This window comes from Herpailurus yagouaroundi, unplaced genomic scaffold, assembly GCF_014898765.1.
Source record: "Herpailurus yagouaroundi ecotype Mexico unplaced genomic scaffold, PumYag 184, whole genome shotgun sequence".
Classification (NCBI taxonomy): Eukaryota; Metazoa; Chordata; class Mammalia; order Carnivora; family Felidae; genus Herpailurus; species Herpailurus yagouaroundi.
Window position 1 is genome coordinate 34,728,792 of NW_024412415.1, and position 22,243 is coordinate 34,751,034.

Sequence of the window (22,243 nt, forward strand, 5' to 3'; positions counted from 1 at the left end):
ACCTCCCAGAAAGTTTTTCCAAGCGCCTCTCCCGCTCAAAAGGCCAGGCTGCCTACATTTTGCAAAGCTCCGATTTCCTATCAGAGGTGGTCTATGTGTTTGGGTCAGAACGCAGTCTGCCTGCTCTGGATAGAAGCCCTAATTAAAGCAGAACGAAACAAGGACCTCCCCCTCCCCCACCGCACTAAAACCTAGAGCAAGACAGGTTCTCTGGCTCTCAGAGCGGGAGGTGACAGGGAGCCCCCAGGGCCACATGTGCCAAAGGGATATGTGGATAAGGGGACCTGCTTCACCCCCCCTCCGCTTTTCACTTTGCAGCTCCCCAACCAGAACGATCCCTCCCCATCCCCCCAGTTGTGCTGCCCGGCCCGAAATCCCACCATTAAGGCTTCACTTTTTAGGGTAAGGTACTGCCTTCTCGAAGAACTGCTCAGGAGGTAACTGGTTGGGACCCTGATCCTGCACATGGGCCACTCGTAGGAAGGCTTGACCAGTTCTGTGCTCCACCGCCAACATTCCAGAAAAGCTCCCATTTAGATGAATAGCAACCGCTTCTGCCACCCTGCCCTATGTCAGCTCCGGATGAAGAGTGGTTTACAAAAAAAAAACACAAAAAACCAAAAACTTGTGTCACATGGTTAATGGCGACCAGGCAGGAAGGCCGAGCGAGGCCCACTGATAGACGCACACGTCTCGCGATCGCTTTTCTCCGCTCGCAACGAATCCTGAGGCCACCAGGACTGAGGGGGCCCAGGGCGGGCTGCAAAGCTCTCATCAGCACACTGCAAACCATGACAACAGCCTTTAAAAACCTGTGATCATCTGCATGTCAAACGATTCTCCACGAGAAATCCTTGTGCACTTAAAATAAAAACAACTGCTGTCTGAAGGCTTGCAAACAGACCCCTATTCCCGGAGCTCGCACCCCCACCACTAATGAGGATGTCTCTGATTGGCGAATCGGAGACAGGCCACACCCCCGGGACACCCGAGGGGGCCCTACATCCTGGGGCGCCGGCCAGAGACACAGACAGCTTGTCTTCTACACCAGGGATTGCTACACTCTGCCGATCAATCACTCTGATCCTCAGGAACCGGGGCCAGGGTTTCCCACTGTGGGCATTTGGGCGCAACAGTTCTTTGCTGCAGAGGACCGTCCCCGGTATGTGAGACCCACCGAATGTCAATAGTGGTCCCCGCTTCCAAATTGCAGGGTAGAGAGGCAGTATCCAGTATTCCCCTGGCTGAGACCTATGGGCCTCACCGCTGCATCTGCACATTTGAGTATACACTCCAGTGAAGGTCACTGGACGTCAGACTTTCTCAGCCCCCGTGCCATTGACATTTGACATGTGTTCCGTGCACTGCAGGGGTTTTAGCAGCCACCCTGGGCTTCACCCGCTAAATGTCCGTCATTTATAACGTAAGGAATCTGGGAAGATTGCTAAGTAATTGCTGTATAAATTATTAACCTAAGGAAGTGGGAAGAGTTCTACCCCAAACCAGGACCCTTTCTCATTTCTGTTCCTTTTTTCCTCGGTTGATCGTGGGGAAGGGGAAGGAAACAGGAATCAGGGCTGTATGGGGCGGGAGCTCTAGAACAATCAGTCTGCATCTCCGTCCAAACCTGCACAGACCAACATGGTCACTCAACTGTCACACGCTGATGTGACAAATCAGAATAGAAGGATATATGAAAAACATAAAAGAAATAGAAATAAACTAAACAGGGCGCCCGGGTGACTCAGTTGGTTGAGCGTCCGACTTCGGCTCAGGTCATGATCTCACGGCTTGTGAGTTCAAGCCCCGCGTCAGGATCTGTGCCGACAGTTAAGAGCCTGGAGCCTCCTTCAGATTCTGTGTCCCTCTCTCACTCTGACCCTTGCTCGCTCACACTCTGTCTCTCTCTCAAGAATAAAATAAAACATTACAAAAATTTTTTTATGTTTTATTTTATTCTTGAGAGAGAGAAAGAGTGCAAGTGGGGGAGGTGTAGAGAGAGAAGGGGGGAGACACAGAATCCAAAGCAGGCTCCAGGCTCTCAGCTGTCAGCACAGAGCCCGATGTGGGGCTCGAACTCACAGACGGTGAGATCACGGCCTGAGCCAAAGTCAAACGCTTACCCAACTGAGCCACCCAGGTGCCCCAAAATATTTTGGGGGGGAAAAAAGAAAGAAACTAAACAAACCAGGCTCAATGCTTAGGAATCTCATTGGTCCAAAGCCTCTTACCTCAAATGACTAGCACAGCAGTGCCTGGCACGTAGTAAGTGCTCAATGAACACTCAGCCAGAAGGATCTCAAATAGCCTCCCTGCATTTATTTTTCAAGGCTTCCTACTGCAGGGTCCCCGTGGCCGCAGAGCAACACGGGCAGGAAGGGCCCGGTGGACGAAATGTTGGCATACAGCTGGGAGGGGAGGTGGGTACGCCCTCCGCCAACAGGATGAGGCAGTGCGGTCGAGCCAGACCAGCTGCAAGCCTTCTCGGTGGGTCTCTGGCCGCTGCCCCCACCCCTGAGCCAGGAAGGCCGGCGGCGGGCAGGCTCTGAACCCCCACAGTTACTGTGGTCTATGTGTAGCTACAGCTCTCGGGGGCGGGTGGTTATAAAAGGTTTCCCATCTGCCGACTTCCTCTAGCAAATAGGCCAAGTGTCAGGGTCTTGCGAGTTCAAGGCAAAAAATGAAAAGTAGCTGTCCTTCCCCTTCCCGATACCCTTTAGCAAACATGCGGCCATAGCCTCCCCACAGGTGGGTTCTTCCTTCCTGCGGGCTCGGTCCGGAGCCCAGCATCCTCTGGTTTTGAGGAAAAGGGACCTGCTGAGAGTTCACATAGCTGTGCCCGGTTCAAGGTTTGGCATCCGGGCCACCAGGTGACCACGGCTCAGAACAAGTAGAACAAGTTCCCAGTCTCACCCTTCCACCCTACTGGAAGCAGTCCGTGCCTCCTTCACAACCACATCCCAACACCGCAGGTATCCACCCACCAGGGGCCATCAGAACAACTCCACACAGACCAGGAACCTTCTGGAGGCCTGGGGCATCGGCATTCAGGCCCCGCCCTGCGCCCGAACCCAATGAAGGTCTGGCAGCGCGAGATAGGATTACGCGGGGCAGAGAGGGGAGGGGTGGCCGTATACTTGGAGAGCATTTGTAGTAAAACAGGGCTTCCCCGTGGCTGGGTCTGGGGTGGGAGGAGAGCTCGCTCGTTCCAGCCCCCCTGGTCTCCACCAACAGCAGAAGCGGGACTGAGCCCCACCCATCTCTACGCTGGCCGCCCAACCCCGGGAGTGGGCTCACCACACTGGTGAGTTCACTCAAAGAACTGTTTTCAACATTTTTTTTTTTTTTTTTTTGAGGGCGGGGATCGCAGGGGGGGGAGCTCCTGGAAATAAAAGCTGGCCGGCCAGAGCCACTCGTAACAACAAGAGTAACAGCTAACACCCACCACCCCAGCTGTTCCCAAGCACGTTCCATGAGTGAGCTCGCAGTAACCCTGTAGGGAAGGCACTTAGAATCACAGTCTCCATGTTTCAGATGGGGACACTGACGCTCGCTCCGCAGTGAAGCAACTTCACTAAACGCCTTCCTACCAAGAAGCCAAATTTTGACATTTTGAGAGAGCCTGGAGAGGTCTCTTTGAAAGAAAAACTACCGTCGGGGTTAATAATTGACAGCATTTCCGATTCAAACAGCTGTTAAAACAGCATTTGGTCCAATTCAAACAAGCCCTAAACATCAGTTCCAAGAAAGGCGGGGGGGGGAGGAAAAATCCAGACATGTGGCTTCAACAATTGGGACAGGTCACAAATCACCAACTGGAACTAGATCACACGTCGGAAAACTCTCGGCGATCCAGGGAATTGTTATCAATAAGGCAGCCGTGGTCCGTGCGAGGCTGGCCCCGGTCCTTCCCTCCGCGCGGGTCCCGCAAAGTCACCGCCTTCTTTGAGCCAGATCCTCAGATACAAACCGGAGAGCAGGTAGGTGCCGGCGGCAGGAAGACGGCCGCCTTTGGAAAAAGGTGTTTGGGGAGGCTGGTGCGGCCTTTGAACATTGCCTTTCAAGCGTGGTTCAAAGCAGGCAGCTTTGCTGGTGGAAAAACACTGTTCCTCAGAAGGCACTAATCTACCAGACACAGACAGAAGCAGTTCAGAGACAGGTGCACAGAGACCCCGCGAGATGAGGAATCTGCGCTCCCGACTGGGCGCGGGGAGTAACGTCTGCCCCGCGTCTCCGTCGAGACCGTTAGGCTAATAGACGACGGAAAACAAGATAGTGCGGGGCAAGGGTAATTTCCCAAGGAGCAAGCTGCTCAGCGTGCCTTAGTGGCTCCCATCTGCGCGATGATCATCTCCTCATTAAAAGCAGGACCTCCAAACATCTTGCTGTAAACCGAGGGTACCTGAGCATTCTAGAAGGCTGCGTCTCGAACCGCGCTCCTGTATGCACGGCCCTGCTGCTTAACCAGCCTCGGGCCCCAGCCCCCCACGGCACGCTGAACGAGAGGGGCCCCCACCCGCTTTTGCTCCCCACCCCACCGCCTTCCTGCTCCTGGCCTGCAGCATCCAGCCAGCGTTTGGCCCTTTTTTCTTCTTTGAAAATGTGGCTGACGGCTCGACACAGCCCACAGCCACGTCCACCTGACCCTCTCCCTGCCATTTATTTTCAAACCGCCTGGTCGTCTGTACCCGTGGGCTTTCAGGTGCTTCATTTTCATCTCAGCCAAATGGGAAAAGGGGAGAAGGAGAAATCTGCCACTTTACTTTTTTGTTTTAATTTTTTTTTTTTTTTTTTAGCATTTGTTTATTGTTGAGAGACAGAGAGAGACAGAGCGCGAGCAGGGGAGGGGCAGAGAGAGAGGGAGACACAGAATCTGAAACAAGTTCCAGGCTCTGAGCTGTCAGCGCAGAGCCCGACGGGGGGCTCGAACTCACGAACCGCGAGATCATGACCTGAGCCGAAGTCGGACGCTTAACCGACGGAGCCACCCAGGCGCCCCGAAATCTGCCACTTTAAAGAACATGTTATGGGGGCGCCATAACATGGTGGCTCGGTCGGTTAAGCGTCCGACTTCGGCTCAGGTCATGATCTCCCGGGTTGTGCGTTCAAGCCCCACAACTCTGTGCTGGCTGCTTGGAGCCTGGAGCCTGCTTCGGGCTCTACGTCTCCCCCCCTCTCTCTGCTCCTCCCTGCTTGCTCTTTCTCTTAAAAATAAATAAACATTAAAAAAGGTAAAATAAAGAGCACGTTATGATCCAAAGCCACGCAGCGCTGGTTCTACCCACCCCACCCCCACCCCCCAGCTCTTCTGCCTCCATCTATCTAGCCGTGTGGCTTTGGGCAAATCACTTCTCTCCCCCAGGTCTCCATTTGGTTGTCTACCCAACAGTGGCCAAGTGGTACCTTGTGAGATCTAGGCGAGGTCACTTAGTTTTAGCCTGCTAACCATTCCTGAGTTGCTCTGTGACATAGCGCTCCTCCATAGAGCTCAGTAAAATGGAGCAGGGCAAGAGTTGAAAGGATGATGAGAGAAGGGACAAGCCACCTCCAGCCACTTGGAGGCGTGGCTGGGCTTTGGGAGGCGGGGGTGGGGGCTGGACTGCCGCTGGCTGACTCAGTCCCCAGGAGCAGTCCTCACAGCACAAACCATTCAAGAGCAGTGACATCCCATCTGTCAATGTCAAGCAGCTACTGTCCGAAGGGCTCATCCTGGTGGCCGGGCCACAGATTTCTCCTCTAGAAATGTGTGTGTTTGGGGTGGGGACCCGGTCCACTCTGGGGTTCTTGAGTTTTAGCCGGGTTTGACCTGGTTCTCGGACTCAAGTCCCGGGGTGTTCAAAGTGAATCTGCTTCATCTTGAATTAAAATCAGAGGGGCACAGGGGCGCCTGGGTGGCGCAGTGGGTTAAGCGTCCGACTTCAGCCAGGTCACGATCTCGCGGTCCGGGAGTTCGAGCCCCGCGTCGGGCTCTGGGCTGATGGCTCGGAGCCTGGAGCCTGTTTCCGATTCTGTGTCTCCCTCTCTCTCTGCCCCTCCCCCGTTCATGCTCTGTCTCTCTCTGTCCCAAAAATAAATAAACGTTGAAAAAAAAAAAAAAATCAGAGGGGCACAAGGGGAAGTTGGGGGCTGTGCAGAAGAGGGAGGGTGCAGCAGCCGGGGCACCCCAACCACGAAGCAACCAAATGCTGGAAGGTTCTGGAACAATGCGCTGGAATAATTTTAACTCAAAATATCCCATTGCTTTTCCCAGGCAATTCTAAATTGATAGGCCCTCAATTATTGGACTGTACCAAGAAATTCCTTGCCAGGCAGTTTCTGCTCAGATCGAGCTTGGAGAGAACTCAGATAAAGCAAGTGGGTGTTTTATCACCAGCGGGAAGGAAGTCCAGGCACGAAGCGGGGTGAGACCTCCAGCAAAAGCCGGTGTGGGGAGCCCTGGCCCCACAGGCTCTAGGGGAAAATAGCACCCCCACCCCCCCCCCCTTTAAGAAGGGGGGCAAATAAATGATCCACTTAGCAGCTGAGGGAGATAATGACCCCTGCTTCTGGAGGGGCTGGCAGGGTTTACATCACAGATCACTCAATGGTAGGTGAGCCTCCTTAAAGGCCCTTTTAGCACTGACATATTGATCAAATTATATATAACTACAATGCCATTAAATATTTATGCCTTTCCGAGGAAGCCTGCTGAATTCTTTATGCCGGGAGGGCTTGGTACAAGAAAAGGCCCCGCCTGGTGTGACCCTGACGATCTGTCCCCCGAGGGAGGGAACAGGACGCTGGCCGGGGCCGGCTTATGCCAGACACTGTGTGTGCTAGTCCCCGTGTCCTTCACACAGAGAAGGACGGCAGCGAAGATCCGGTACCCTCGCCTTCATCCAGCTAAGCCCCACGGAAGGGAAGAGTCTGGGGTGCCCGGGGTTGTGACGGGACCCTCCCCGTGCTCCCCGAGAAGGAATCCCGCCTTCCTTTTCTCTGCCTGCTAGAAATCTCCGGCATTTCCTTGGGAGTCTAGGGAGTGAGTGGATCAGGAACAGTGAGCTGAGTGAGGAAGGGGAATTGAGTGCGTGTGGGGACTGGGGGAGAGGACGCACCTAGGCGACTGGCCCTGGAAAGAGTTGGCAAGGCGAAGGCTAGGGACTTGCACTCCAGCCCCAGGCCTGTCCTGCACTCGGGCTTCAGTTTCCATCGCACGAAGGAGGCAGATTTGGGCCCGGTATAAGAACGAGAGCTCTCAAAAATGAGTCAGGCGCTGCGTGTGGGTGAGCGCCCCGTCCTTAGGAACATTCAACGGCGACTCAACAGGGACACAGGGTCAGACGCCACTCCATGGGAGTAACCTGGGCCTAGGTGACAGCCAAGTCCCTCCCCGGCTCTAAGACTCTATGACTTTCATTTCTCAGACTCTCAATCTCCATCCACCGGGCTTCCTGTTAACAAGATCCAATAATCTTTAAATATTTGTTCACTTTAATTTCTTGGTTCCCAAACACATTAAACTCTCCTTGCCTCCCGCCCCCACTCCAGGGGATGGCCCTCAAAGAGCTTGCTTGTGTAGACAGAACAGGGAAAGCCTTTTCAGATTAGACCTTCCCCCAACACTGCCCATTCATCCCAGGCGCCACGGGGGGGGGCCCCCCCCCGGCCCTTGGGCCCTCCATCCCCTCCCTCCCCTCAGATAACCCTCTGCCTCCCTCCCCCACCTTCCCAGACTCCATTGGCCAACTCCCGCCAGGAGGAAAAATTCTCAATTCAGCCCTGTGGGGTTGCCATGGCAACCCCCAGCCACCTAATCCCCCTTAGAACATTATGCAAATCTCCCCTTGCCCCTCAACAGGCTGTAAAAGTCACATTACCCTTGCAGAGGCAGCTCGTTAAATTTTGGGGGTCTCCCCATAAGGTCAGCACTACAAATGAAACACTGGCTAGGACTTTTTAAGGACAGAGGCTGGCTGGCAAATCTGGGTGGCAGGAAAGGAAAATGAGGTGTGGGGGGTGGCGGGGGGGGGGGCACAGGCTGACTGTGGGCAGACACAGAGCCCCATTCTATCCACCCACCACTGAGTTCACCACCAACAAGCTGGTGCCTTCTTAGATTAAAGGGGTCAGAGGGTCCTCTCTCCCTAGACAAGAATGGCAGGAGGGGCGGCATTTCATAGGCCATAAAAATCACGATCGGTTATTTACCAACTTGTTTATGGATCAGTTCCCTCTCAAACAGACCTCCTCCCAAATCACCACCACGTTCAACATCTCATTTTACAGGTAAGAAAAATGAGGCCCAGAGAGGGCAAAGAGCCGTTCTGGGTCACAAAGCGACCAAGGGTTCACAACCAGGGGCAACTGTGCTCCCCTGGGGGGGCAGGGGGGGGCTTTGGCAATGTCTGGGGACAGGGGTGTCACAACTGGAGAGGCGCTACTGACAGCTAGTGGGTAGGGGCCAGGGAGGCTGCTGATCTTGGGAAACACAGGACAGCCTCACCCCAAAGAATTATCCAGCCTCAAATGTCAAGAATGCCCAGACCGAGCCACCCTGATCTACACGTGGCTGCACACGTTTCACTGGATTCTTCAGAGGCGTTGTCTGGGGCCTTCCCAGCCCCGGAATCAAAGTCTGGAAGGACATACGGGTGGGTCTTGGCGCCGGGGGGGGGGGGCATGCAGGGAGACCACAGAAGACCACGCCTCAATACAGCCTGTGGGAAGAGTCACTGGTTCCTGATTGAAAACAGACCTTAGTTTCTCGTTCTGAACCTGCCTCTGGTCCACCTGAGACCACGAGCCCGTCACTTAACCTCCCCAGACGGCAGTGTTCCAGTCAGTGCTCCTGTCAGGGAGTGCTCGGAACACCTACGCTGCTATGCTGTGGGGCTCGGCCTGTGGGGCCAACAAGCAGCAAATGGGAAGGGGCCCTGGAATGTTCCACCGCATCCACAACCCCACGACTCTTGTCCTCGCTCTTTGAGGCCTTGGCAACGCCGGGGACTCTGTCCCATTGGGAGAATACATTGCCGAGGCCTTCCTACGTGCAAGAGACTGTACCGAGCAATCAAGAGGCATCTTCTTATATGATCCTTGTAACGCTCCCTATGACCGCACGGTCCACCAGATGAAGCCACGCGCCACGGGGGGGCCAGTGAACGTTAATGAAAACTCAACGTAAAACTCAGATTCTCACAGCAGCCACATTTCAAGGGCTCCATAAACACATGCGGCTGCTGGCTACCATACTGGACGGTGAGCTAGACCTTTCCGCCGTTGCAGAAAGTTCTACCGGACGGCACTGCTCTAGCAGGTAGGTGTTATTATTCTCGCCCGCATCAACCGAAGTTCACAGGAAGTCTACGTAGTCAGCCCCAGGTCGCACAGCCAGTTAAGTCCCGACACGGGACTCAAACCCAAGGTTCTCTGGCCTCCAAGCCTGTCTCTCGGCCACCAGGACTTAGCCCTCTCCCCACCGGTGGGGCTGGGCAGGGGGGCAGTGAGGGAGAGCCGCGTGGAGGCCCCTTGAGAAGGGAGGTCAGACCCAGGTGGGAGAATAGAGAAACTCCAACAGGCCACGAAGAGAGAATTATCTACACCGCACCCCCACCCGCCCCCTTTATAAGTTCCTACAGGCTGGACACCGCACGCATGTACCGGGGGACACGGAGGCCAGCATCGAGCCGACGGTGAGAGGACTCTGGCAGGGGCGGGGCTGCTCTCTGGGGGCACTGCTGCTTCTCTCCCCACTTCAGGCTGGCTTCGCGAAGATTCCTTGTTCCTCTGAGATGAAGTGCGAGGGCCTCAGGACCCCAACTGCCAACCTCAACCCCTGCAGAGCCTTCCCCCCCCCCCACCCCCCCAGGATGTCTGCCCTGAGGCAAAGCCAGGTAAGATCGCAAGATGACAGCCCTCTCCTGGGGTGGGGGAGCTCAGAGGAAGGGGCCCCTTCCAGGAAAAGCAATGGGGAAGGGTGGAAGGAGAAGGGAGAGCTCTCCTGGACCCATCAGTCCTGGCCGACTCACGGCCTCCACCTACTGGATCTCAGGCTTGCTCTGTTTCCACGGGGGCCACTGAGCCTCTCAGTCTAGACCGTCTGGGATCACCTGTGGCTTCTCCACCGCCCCCTGCGTCTGCCCTACCTCTTCCTGGGCAGGAAGTCTGATAGTTCCTGTCCCCCACCCTGGCCTCACCCACTAGGCCCCCCCCCCCCCGCCCGCCCCCACCAGACTGCTCCGCTTTTCCCAGCACCGATCGCCACCGACTCACAAAGCACACCCCCGACAGGACAACCGGTTTCAGACTCCGGGCTCTCCCGAGACGCGTATCTGGGGAGCGAGTAGCAGGCCCCCTCCTCCAACCTTCGGGTCACAGACTGGCTGGGTGGTGGTGGAGGAGTCTAGAACCAAAGCCCTCTCGACCAGTTTAGGAAGAGGCCCCCTCCCATGCCCCCAAGGTGCTCTTGGCATTCCCAGTGCTACAGGACTGGGAGAAAGATTTCCTGCTCCTTGGAGTCTCCCGTATGAAGAAACAGGTAGCTTTCCTGGGCACACTAAGAAGGAACTTCCTCTGTTGGGCTAGTCTGGTTTTCAATCGGAATGACAAGGGCCACAACAACCGCAACAAACGGCTGAAAAGCTGCGCACGATGGTTACCAAGGATTTAAAAGGACAGCAGGACAAAGTCCTGGCATCTGGAACATTCCATGCCCAAAGAGACAGCCAGGGCATGCCGAATTTGCCAATCTACCCCCAAGCCACTGACCCTCGCGCTTCCTTCTCATAATCCCAATTCAGCCTGGTTTCCCTTCTCTCCCCCCTTCCTACCCACCGTTCCCCAGTATCTCTGCTCCATCATCTCCCCTCCCAGCTATCTCTTTCCTCCCCACCTCCTTTCTTCCCTTTTCACGTTTAAACTGTCCACCGTACAAGGTGAAAAACAAACAAAAAACTTGAGCTAGATTAAAGACGCTTTAAGATAAAAAAAACAACAACAACTCAGGACGCTTCTCCGTTCCTTCCTCCAATCACAACTTTGCAGCCAAAAGACGTCTCTCTCAGAAGCTGGAGAAAACCTGTATCCTTCCCAGAAAGTCCATAATGCTCTCAGGGTCAGGGACACCCCCCAACTGGAAGGTTACCCTCTGTGAGTCTCCCCTCCCCCAAAACGTGGCCCAGCACCACGCAGGGCTCAGGGGGCCTCAGTGAATACAAAATGGTCCTATCCCTTGGGGAACTCCTGGCGTGGCGTCATCCTTCCACACACAGCCAGCCCCTGCCCCTGCCGCCCCGTCCAGTTTATGAACACAGCCCCTCTAGTGCCCTGGATGTATACAGGTCATTTTCACACCCTGCACTCTGAGGCTTCTGTCCTGCCGTTTGTTTGTCCGACGCCCAAATGCCTGTCATTTTAGGTTCCTAAGATGAAAATGTCTTCGCTGCTTTGTAAACAATCAAGTGCTACGGAAACACCAGAAGTCGATGTTATCATAATTATGATATGTGGAAGAACAAAATTTTCAAAGTCTGTCCTCCGTAAAGGTCTTCTCCTGAGGTTACTTAGTGGTGGTGGCGGCAGCTGCCCCAGGCCCCCAGACCCCCGTCTGTGTCCCTCACTCGGTGGGTGGAAAGGAAGAGGCCCCCTTTCGACACAAAAGCCAAGTCCGTCCAGGCTCCCAGCCCTGGTCGTTCCCAAGCTCTCTTTTCACCCTTCAAAGGATGCCATTAGGTGAAGGGCAGCTTTGGTGACAGCAGGGACAGGGGAACCTCTTCCCGAAGGGTTGTGTTGCTTCTTCAGAGTCGGCTGGGGTGAAGGGGAGGGAGGTGTTTGTTCTCAGGCAAATCTCCAGGGCTGAGTTAAAGGGTCTCCTGGCTCATAAGCCCCTAAACCCCGCATGAACCTCCACTTGAGAATAAGACCCTCCCCTCCCCACACTCATGCTTTCCAGAGCCCCCCCCCGGCCCCCGCACAGTGAACAGCCTCCGGAACCTGAGCTGAAAGGGCCTTCGAGGTCCCATGTCCGGGATCTGCCTCTCCAGTAAGTGGAGCCCTCCCCCTCAGTCCCCACAAAGGTGGCCTTAGCCTAAACATTCAGCTAAACATTCAGTGACAGCTGGGCCCCACCCTCAGGCTGACTACAAACAAAAGAACTCCACAACAACACCGGGTGAGAACAGCCCTCCCATCCATTCCTCCAGAAACTCCAGAAAGGCCAAGTCCTAAGAAGCTCCCCACCCCCCCCACCCCCGCCCCGACCGGGGCGGGGGGGGGGGGGGGGGTGCTCCTGTCTGCAGTGGATGCGGGCTTACATCAACCAGCCCACCCTACAGTCCTTTCTTAGGCTCAGGCAGGAAATCCCCCCCCCTGCCCTAAGTTTCTCCCCGGCCCCCACCGGAGGGGGAACACTTTACCGTGTTAAGGCGAGAGCCAGAAAAGAAAAAGCCGGGAGAGAAAAGCAAGAGAGTGAGAGAGAGCGAGAAAGCAAGCATCTTGGCCCGGGAGTCGCAGAGAGCATTTGTTGAAAACAAGATATTGTCCCTTTAAGCATATAAAAACAAGGCCCTTGAGCACGCAGTTCTCACTCTGGTACACAATTATGGGTGCTTTCAGCTGTCTAGCACTACTTCAAGTGCTCTCTTAAACCAGACTGTCAATGGCATGTTGAAAGCTATTTTGCTGGCTGCTATCATTAATAGCAAAGTGGAGAGAGCTGGCTGATGAGAATTAAATATGGGGGAGGGGCGGGTCAGAACCAGTCATTACAGAATTACCAACACGAGCAAGGAGGCAATGCCACTTTGGGGAAGAAAGTTCGAACCGGCATGTGGGGGTGGAGAAGGAGGCACCCGGAGGCCCTCCCGCCAGCGCGGGGCGTCCCCATCCCCCGCCCCCCACCCCCCCCACCGCCGCCGGGGTGGGGGGGGGGGGGGGGCAGGCGCGGGGGCCCCCCCCATAGAGCAGCAGCGTCCTCCCCCCTCCTCCCCCCAGGCTGGCTTTCTGCGGGCTTCTGCCTCATAAACCCCTGCCCTCCCTCTAAGTCTCGGCTCAGGTAACAGCTCTTCGGTGTAGTCTTCTGTGCCCCCCCCCATCCCCCTTCCCCTCCCCCTTTCCGGGGAAGCATAAGCTGTTCTGTCCTGGGTACTCCTCCTGTGACACTGGGGCCGTATTAGCACTTACCTCACTGCACTGCCATGACTTATTTAGATGCCAACTCCCCAGCGGAGGGAATGGTGTCTGATTCGGCTGTGTAACCAGCCCCGGCCCACACCCAGCACATCCCAGGCCCCTAATAACCGTTTTGGAACGGCTCCAACCCCCTCATTTTACTGATGAAGAAACTGGATGCCGAGGGCCGTAGGAGGAAGCCTGCAGAGCTGGTAGCCAACCCACAATTAAAACCCTCACTTCCTACTCCCAGAGCTCAGGGAACCAGAATCCCACCCTCTGATGACCCCAGTAATTCTGAGTAAAGGTAAACCAGCGTGTTTGCTGAGCACCTGTTACGTGCCAAGCGCCCGTAAGAGACCCCAGCAGAGGGGCTTCCTCCGTGGCCACCAAAAAAGGAGATGACGAAGTGTGAGAAAGGGCGCCATGCAGGCCAGATCGCAGGCGGGAAACCCCACGGAGGTTTGGCCTTGACTACCTTTTGGTCCCAAGTGTCCCAGGATTTTGTGCAAACGGATAGGGATAGGAAAGCAGTTTCCCACGCAGGAGGGAAAAGGGAGCTCACTCCTACAACGGAACGGAAACCGAGGGCCTCTGACACAGACCAGACCCTCTCTATACGAAGTGGAGGAGGAGGACCCCAAGGAGAAAAAGAGCTCCGTGCCCTCCGGGGGCCCCTGGTCCAGAAGAGTTCATGGAAAGAAGGAAGAGTCAGGCTCAGTTTCCTCGGATGAGCCGAGGCCATCCCAATGATCAAGCATATGAGAAGCAAAAGAGCACACGAATCTCACTCCATATAGCAACAGCAGAGTGAAGAACGGGGGTCCAGAGAAGGCTAGGGTGGAAGGCAGTCTGGGGCGGGAGCTCCTCGCAGGTGCACAGGACAGGGGGCAGGGGGCTTTGAGCTCGGCAGACCCCCAAAGCTGACCATGGCAGGCCCTCGGCGCAGTGAGAGGAGGTAAGTGACTGGAGAAAGACTCTCCTCAGCAAGAGTGACAGGCCGGGAAAGGTGAGGTGGAAACCAGGGCCTAGGAGGAGTGCTTGGATGCCAGCAACCGCGGCCGCGGCCCCCCCCCCACTCCGGAACTCTTCTTAGCTCAACCCAGACGCACCCCACAAACAGGCACTCCTGGGCAGGGTTTTTGTAACCTCGCCACCTGCTGGCTGCCTCTGGCCACCCGGCCTTCAACACTGATGGTCCCCAAACTTCAACTTGTACCTGGACATCTTCCAGCCAAGCCCCTAATTACTTAGGTGATGAGAGGGGAGGGGACAAACGGAGATCTCCCATCTCCTTCTTCAGCCCCGTGTTCCGGGCCACGGCCCGTGGCCTTCTGTATCCTTGGGTAAAAAGGTCACAGGCCTTACCACTTTACCTCACCCATGAACCTGACCTCTGGGGTCGCTAGTTCCGCACTGGGTTTATTATTACGCACATCAAATCATTAGATGTGCAAATAGCTGGCAATTCAGAAGAGGACGGTGGGCAAAAAGCATCCAGCTGATATGGTTATACAACCTGAAATGGGGTACTTTGTACTTTGGTATAGCCGGGTTCGCAGGCGTCGCCTTAGCCTCTTGACATAATGCAGAAAGCGGCAATGACAATTAAAGCCACAGAGTGCTATCGGTTAGTAAACAAATACACCTCACCTCTGGAGTCTTGCTAAACAGAGACCTGGGCTCGGGACAAAAGGTTGCATTAGCAGCCCCAGTACTAATGCGGGACTGGGTAACTGGGCATCTCAGCTCCCCTCCCTGGCCTCAGTTTCCTCATCTGCAACCTGGAATGGTTTGCATAAGAAGCCAGAGGGCTCCCCCCACCCCCCCGTTCCAGGATGCCAAGAGAAACTTGGAGGAAGGGTTGCTCCTCTGGGTTTATAGAAAAAGGGTGGCCGTAAAAAGGGTTGGCATAGCGCTGCCCCAAAGTCCAAATGTCTCAAGTTCTCTTTTGAAACCTCAGTGCTCACCGGGGGAGGGTGAAGACGGCCTGACCCAGCTTCTCGTGCCTCAAACCCCACAGCCAACAGGTGCTCTGGGGCGCTCCTTTCGAAGCTGGCTTTGTTGGCACTGGAGAGCCTCGGCAGGGACAGGACAGGAATCAATGAGCTGGCCAGCCATCATCGCCTCCCTGGCCTCCCTGAATCACCCTTGACATTCTGCCTGGAAGCAGGGGCTTAGAGGAGGTGGGTGACCCCTTGAAAGCTCAGGCCAGGCCCGTGATTCTGTAATCTTTGCTTTGCCATAATTAGGGAGGTAGGCAGAGGCGTAGGAGGAGAAACCATTTATTACTTCTGTGGGATTTGACAGCTTGAAAGAAGAACGAGAAGGATACAGGGAAACAGCCAGCAGGAGCCAGCCACAGTGAGCTTAACCTCTCGGTAAAATAAAAAACGGGCTGGACGCACCTCGTCAGCTGCCCTCTGTCAATACCCAGGGCCTATCGGGCAGACCTGGAGGTTCCCAACTAATAGGCATTTCCCCAGAGACAGCAAAGAAGACCTTTTAAAAAAAAAAAAAAAAAAAAAAGCGGTGGCGGTGGTGGTGGCGGTGAAGGGGGGGCGGGGTGCATGTGAGCGAGCAGGCGGAGGACCCCCACGCTTTCCAAAGTGCCAGCTCTGGAGATCACCTATTACATAAAGGTACAGACAGTCCCCACCCCCACCCCTGAGCTTAAAGACGAAGAATCCAGCCTGTTTGTTCCAGGCAGATGTAATCACACGTACAGTCAAGTCTAGAGGGCAGGACACTGCATGAATAATTCAAGCGCTCCAGTCACTTGATGGTGTGTGCAGATAAAACACCAGTCAACCGCTAAACAGGTCAGCTGATAAACTTGTTTGCTCAGGCCTAACCACCATCCGCCAAATGCACCCGAGACCCACACTACAATTAGTGGCTGGGTTTTCTTCTGCAGAACCCCGGCAAGCCTAGGGAGTGGCCAGCCCCATTAGGTCAGGGTTGCAGGTTAGTTTCTTCACCTCCCTGCCTCTTTGTTCCTCCACAGCCTCCGGGCGATTTCACCCAACTCCAGAGATTGCCATAAACCCAGCGAAGGCACCAGAAGGCAACACTCATTCGTGCTGGGAAAGCAAAGGGGAGCTGGCTGTAGGGCAGAGGTGACTGGCAGGCAGGGTGAAGCACCCATTTCGAGAATCCAGAGGCCCGGACTGGAGTCCCAGCCCTGCGCTACGGGCCTCCCTGAAGCCTCAGTTTCCCCGCCTGTACAAAGGGTGCAAACGCTCCGTCTGCCTGCCTCTCGCAGCTGAGAGGATTAAATGGGACCGTGTTGCCAAACCTCAGGCATTCTCCCCCTGAGAACCCTGTCTGGGGAATAGCCAGCCAGAAGTCCCAGATGCACACAGCTGCTCTTTGTGCAAACCCCACCACCACATGCGTTAAGGCGGTTAACTCTTCCTGAGTTCAGAGTCTCCCCAGGACTCCGGGAACACCTTTGCTCCACCAGCCAAGGTGGACTTGTGCCAAGGAACCAACCACTCACAGACACGGGGAACACCACCCATGCAGACCTCAACATGCAACGACATATTACGCCTTAATTATGAAGCTCTTAGAATAACTGCTGCTATAAATTTTAAACCTGGGTGCAATTACCCTCTTTAAACACACCCAAGATACTAAGCACCGAGGGAAAAAAAAAAAAAAAGGAAAATGAGGAGGTGGAGAAAGGGAGAAGGTGGCACCTTGCCTAACACCCCAAGGGTCCCTGAACACCCGAGGTCCACTCCATGCGTTCAGTCCCACCTAAAGTTGGGCAGCACCTGCCTCCAGTCCATTCTGCCGAAGAGAAACACCTCAACATACAAAGCCGTGGCTGCTTGTGATTTCTGTGGGTTAAGAAGTGAAAACTTGGTAGCCTTCCTATGCTAATCCCTCAGGAAGCCACAAACTGGCTTCCCACATCGCCCAGTAAACTCAGGCCCCTTTCCGGCTGCCCTTCACCCAACACTGGGGCTCCTCCAGGACAGAAAGGAAACCACAGATTCAAAAGGCTTTATAGGAAGCCACCGGAGCAGGCCGCAAGGGACAGGCATTTCAGGGTCACCTGCCCTTCTCACCTGCCCCAGACCCTGCCCCCTTCAAGAGCAGATTTTAAACCCCCGTCAACGACTGTTCATTTAGGGCAGCAAATCCATTCAAGTCACGGTCACCAAAGGCTAGAATGAGTCAACAGTCTTCTGAGATTTCAAGAACACCAATTGTTAAAAAGAACAACCGGCCTGCGCCATTTATTCGTGCCAAGTCACTTCTAATAGCTGGCCAAGCCAAATTACAGACAGCCTCTCCTTGGAACACAAATACACAAACAGGCCTCTCCCACAGCCCAGCCTAGCACCCGGGACTAGTTACTGATATGCACTGAGATAAAGGCTGTTTGTATTTGCTCGGTTTGAGGTATACTGTTATTAGGAGAGTGACAATACGAGGTAGTTTACATATCCATTAAACAACACCACACTAGCTAAACTGGTTTGACTTCAGGATTTCAAAGCTGAGCCCAACTACCAGCCACCTCCGAGGTCCTGGCGAGGCAGCCCTGGGCAAGTTACTTCACCTCTCTGCTTCAGCTTCCTTCTCTGTAAAATGGGGACCCGGGCTGCCTTCAAACGAAGATTGAGAGGAGAAAGCTGCCTCGCAAACGTTAAGACATGAGGGCTATATTTCATCCTGGCTTCGTATTTTTAAGCAGTTAGTGGCTTGTTCCCTTAAATTTTGACAGCTCAGCCTGGCTTTAAAGACTCTTGAAATTTAATCTTATCAAGGTAGAACATCAAATTGTTACGCGCAGGCAGGCACACACGCGCGCGCGCACACACACACACACACACACACACCCCTCCTGCATTTCCCCTTGAGAATTTTATATTAAAACACTTAAAAGCAGCCAGCTAGCCCCCTCTGGGTTTCAGGAGTTTGTAAAGCAGATCCTGAAGGCACAACGTTTCCTCCGCTCCTTTCTACCAAGATCCAAGACCAGGGCTAATTTCACAAGCTCAGGTGCCAAAAACTCATGCCCAAGAAATCAGCAACGCCTCAGACCCTGCATTTCAGAGACCGGATCCACGTGCTCTTCGAGGAGAAGGAGGGGGAACAGAAGACGAGGCTCCTTTTCAAAGGGCAGGGGCCATAAGAAACCCATTTATTAGGTTTTTAACCGCTAGGTAGATTTCGAGAAGAAAAGCACTTACCTGCTTGTGCATTTCGATGTTCAAGCCATAGGACATCTCATAGTACTAAAAGCAAAAAGAATTGCCATTAACAGGCAACCCCCAGTCATCTGTTCACTTTCCAAAATCAGCTTTGGGGCCAGGTTTCTGGCCAAATCACACTTTTAGGATACATCTGCTAACGAAGTTCAAGTCAAACCCCAAAGCCCGCTATAGGGGGGTTGAAGGGCTGACCAGGGGTGAATGTGGCTCTCGTCTCTACAGAACATTATCGATGCAGCAGTAAGAGAAGCTGGGCCCTCCCTCCCTTCCACAAGCACCTCGTGGGCCATATATCCTGTTTATACAAGGTTCGGGTTCAACAGGGAATCGTGTGTACGCTGGGCCCCTCTTGTCCTCTGAGAGTTATTTAGCAATGTGTCAAAGGCCTCTTATGTGGAAAGCAGTGCAGGGAGGGCGCTTAAGTGCCTCCCATGTCCTCTCAACAAACAGAAGATGGAAACTCAGGGCAACAGACACTGGGAAAGGGAAGAGAGTCTACCCTACTGCGCCAAGGCTGACGAGGCTGGGGTATCCCTGCTGAGGGAGGGGAGTGGAGGCAGAGAGCTTTGAAAGGCTCCTCCGCTCTCACAAAACCCTGGGGAACGAAGGGGGGGGGGGCGCGTGCAGGGGATAGGCGGAGAGGGCTCCTGTCCCACTCTGGCTAGATCCCAGGGCTGCAAGGCAGCAAAGTTTCCCAACACTCCCCGGAGGTCCCTAACAGAGATGTTATCCCACCCAGACGTGAGCTGATCCAGTCCTATCTTACTAGCCAAGACAGGGGCCACCAGTCCCTCTGGGAAACCTTCAGGCCACAAACTAAAGGGCACGAAGGTAGCGCAAAAGCGCCCCGCCTGGATTTGGGTTTCCCTTTCGGCCCCTCCTCTCACCCACCCTCCTCCAAGTGGCCCGGGCTAAGGGGGCAGGGGGGGTGGGGGGGAGCAGTGGCGGGTCGGGGGCACACTCGGATAACCCCGGCTCCCAGGGCTGCCCGCGGCTGGCCGCGGCGGGCCGGGGACTCGGCTGCAGGGTCCCCCAGACCCCCGCCCCGGGCCCGCCCTGGCCCCGGCCCGCGGCCGCCTCTCACCATCACGTAATGGCGCTGCATCTCGGTCTTCTCGTTCGCCAGCTTGTCGTACTCCACTTTGAGACTGCGAGGGCAGGAGGAGCCGGCTCAGGCCCGGGGCCCGCACTGCCTCCTCTGAGGCCCCAAAGTCAGGGCCTCTGAGAACCGCTTTGCCACTTCCTGAACGCCCCCCCCCTCCGCCCCTTGGGGGACCCCTGTCACCCCGCAGCCCCGGGGCGGAGGGGGTTCGGGTCCTCGCCGCGGGGGAGGGAGAGACACAACTTGAAACTTCCGCGGCCGAGCGCGTGGACTGCTCAGGGCCGCGGGGGCCGGGGCGGGGGGAGGGAGGGGGGTGGAGAACCCGGTTCGCGACCCCCGGAGCGGGCCTGCCGCGACCCCGACCCTCACCCCGCCGGCGGCCCAGGGTGCCGGGAGGCTGCGGGCAGCCAAGGGTTAAGGCGCCGCGCTCGGAAAGGGGAAACAAAAGGCGGAGGCCCCGGCTGCCCCGCCACCCCGGGTCGGGAGCCCCCTCCGTCCCCGCGGGGGGGTGGCAGGAGCCGCGGCGGGGACGCCCCTTCCCGCCGGCCCCGGGGAGGCCCCCACCGGCCTTACCTGTGATATTGAGCTTGCAGGAACTGGAATTCGTCTTTGATCCTGTCACAAGACTCAGCCACCGTGAATTTAAATCCCGGCTGCCCGGGTTGATGGGGAGCCTGGAGCCCGCGAGGACGAGACAGGGGAGGGGGCGGGGGCGTCAGACTGGGCTCCGGGCGGCCCCAGCCCCTCCGCGGCTTTCCCCGGCTCCCCCCGCCCAACCCGGGAGGCCACCCTCACAGCCCAGAGCCTTCCCAGCAAGTTTCTCAGCCGCCCGACGGGGTGGGGTGGGGTGGGGGCGCCCCAATCCTTCCCCATTGGCGGCGGGGCTCATCCCTTGCACGAAGGGGCTCCCTTCCCAAGTAAGACCAGCACTGGAACATAGCCGGGTGAGTTGGGAGATTGGGGAGAGGGAGCGGGGGAGGAGGGGGGCAGCGTGAAAACAAACAGTTCCGCTGGAACACAGGCAACCCCCCAACGCCACTCGGGCGGAATTAACCTCCTCTCTCCACGGCGCCCCCCCCATCCCCATCCCCTTTGTGTGAGCGCGCGCGCGCGCGCACACACACACACACACACACACGCACACACCATAAAGGTAGCAACAAGCAAAATGGAGGTGCCAGATAAACTGCCTCGTTTACCCTGCCATGATAGATGCTTAAATAAACCGAGTTGCAATTACTCACCGGATGTCTGCCTTGCGGATACATGGCAGGGAGGGGTCGTGATTCCGAGAGCGTGGAAGCGCGGAGAGCTCGGGCCGGGGAGGTGCGGGGGAGGGGGGAGCCAAGCCCGAGCGGGGGGCGGCCGGGAAACCGAGTGCTCGCCCCCGGCCCCCCCAGCCCGCTCTCGCAGCGAAATCCCAGAGTCGGGCGCCCGCCCCAAGTGGAGACAAAGAGCTGCGGAGCAGGCGGCAAAGTCGTCGGCGGGCGCCGAGGCCGGGCGGCGGACGCGGGCTTTGTGCGCCTAGGGCTCGGCGGTCTGCGGCCGGCCGCCTTCCCCCCGCTGCGTGGAGCGCGTCAGGGCCGGGGACAGCGCGGACATCGTCGTCTCCCCGGTGGCTCCGGCGCGGGGTCCCGAGGCCGGGGTCTCCTCCTGGGGCGACTGCGGACCCCCTCCGGATCACTCGGCGAGTCGCGCCGTGAGGGGGGCGCGCCGAGGCAGCCCCAGCATCCGGGGCGCGCGGGTCCGATCCCAGAGGCGGCGCTCGGGGAGAAGAGGAAGGAGGCTAGCACCCAGGTGGCGGCTGGGGGCCGCAGGAGCGCCGGAGGGTGAGGGCGGGAGCCCGGCGCGGGCGCTTAGACGCCCCCCCTCGGAGAGGAGAGCCTGCTGTTCCGTCTGCTACTGCCACCGCCGCCGCCGCCGCCGCCGCTGCAAGCCCTTCCCAGGGCCGAGGAGGAAACTCCAGGCTCAGTAGGTGCAAATCAGCTGCCCTGGCATCCTAACTCCAGCGGGCACAGGAAGCCTCCGCAAAGGGGTCCTCGCTGCTCCCAGCTTGAGCGCCGCGTCCCCAGCGAGGAGCGCTCGGCGCCGCCACCGCCGCCTCGGAGCGCACAGGCAGGAGAGAGCGCAGCCCGAGACCGGGGAGCTCTGCGGCTTCCTTCCTTCCCCTCGGCCTGGCTCTTCTCTCCGCGCCCGAAAACCCCCCCCAACACACACACCCCAAACACACACACACACACACACGCACACACGCACACACACCCAAAAAAGTGCCCGGGACCTGCGGATACCACACACAGACAGGCGAGGGGGACGAGCACGAGGTCTGAACTGCCGCGAGAGCAGTTCCAAATAGGGACTGAAAAGTAACAAAATAATGTGGCAGCTTCGCCCGGTGCTGGCCAATGGGAGTGCGGGGCCCCCACGTGGGGCTACCGGACTCGGCCTGCGACTGGGCGCCGCCGGGCGCGACGTCACAATGCCCTCTTGTGTCTAAAACTATGCATGAAAAGTAGCAATCAGGCCCTACCCGCTGGTGACTTTCGCATGGGAGTGAAAAACAGCGCTCCTCAGATCAGGAATTAACCGAAAGACATATAATAAATAGATATATATTATAGTGCTGGGCTGCTAGACTTTTTTTCTCCCGCCTCTCTTTTTTTTTTTTCCCACGATCTACTAGCAAATAATTATTTGGCGGGAGGGGGAAACAGGGGAACCCGAGGAATAACAACAAAAGAAAAAAAGACAAGCCGTACGGTCC

General features: G+C 56.5%; 1 protein-coding gene across 4 annotated transcripts in view; it reads right to left on the reverse strand.

Moving 5' to 3' along the window:
• The window catches only part of TLE3 (TLE family member 3, transcriptional corepressor), a 51,958-nt gene extending 30,119 nt beyond the window's left edge, over positions 1-21,839 (reverse strand). For 2 of the 4 annotated variants that reach the window (XM_040493123.1, XM_040493121.1), the window contains exons 1-7: positions 20,724-21,839; positions 20,053-20,153; positions 19,462-19,525; positions 18,357-18,401; positions 16,152-16,174; positions 11,740-11,769; positions 3,610-3,622 (exon numbers count right to left, since the gene is read on the reverse strand). In XM_040493123.1, the coding sequence (XP_040349057.1) occupies positions 3,610-3,622; positions 11,740-11,769; positions 16,152-16,174; positions 18,357-18,401; positions 19,462-19,525; positions 20,053-20,153; positions 20,724-20,747 (300 nt within the window). In that variant the 5' untranslated portion in view covers positions 20,748-21,839. The remainder of the gene's footprint in view (positions 1-3,609; positions 3,623-11,739; positions 11,770-16,151; positions 16,175-18,356; positions 18,402-19,461; positions 19,526-20,052; positions 20,154-20,723) is intronic. The other 2 variants (XM_040493124.1, XM_040493122.1) reach the window with 1 other exon arrangement.
• Between the last annotated feature and the right edge of the window lie 404 nt (positions 21,840-22,243).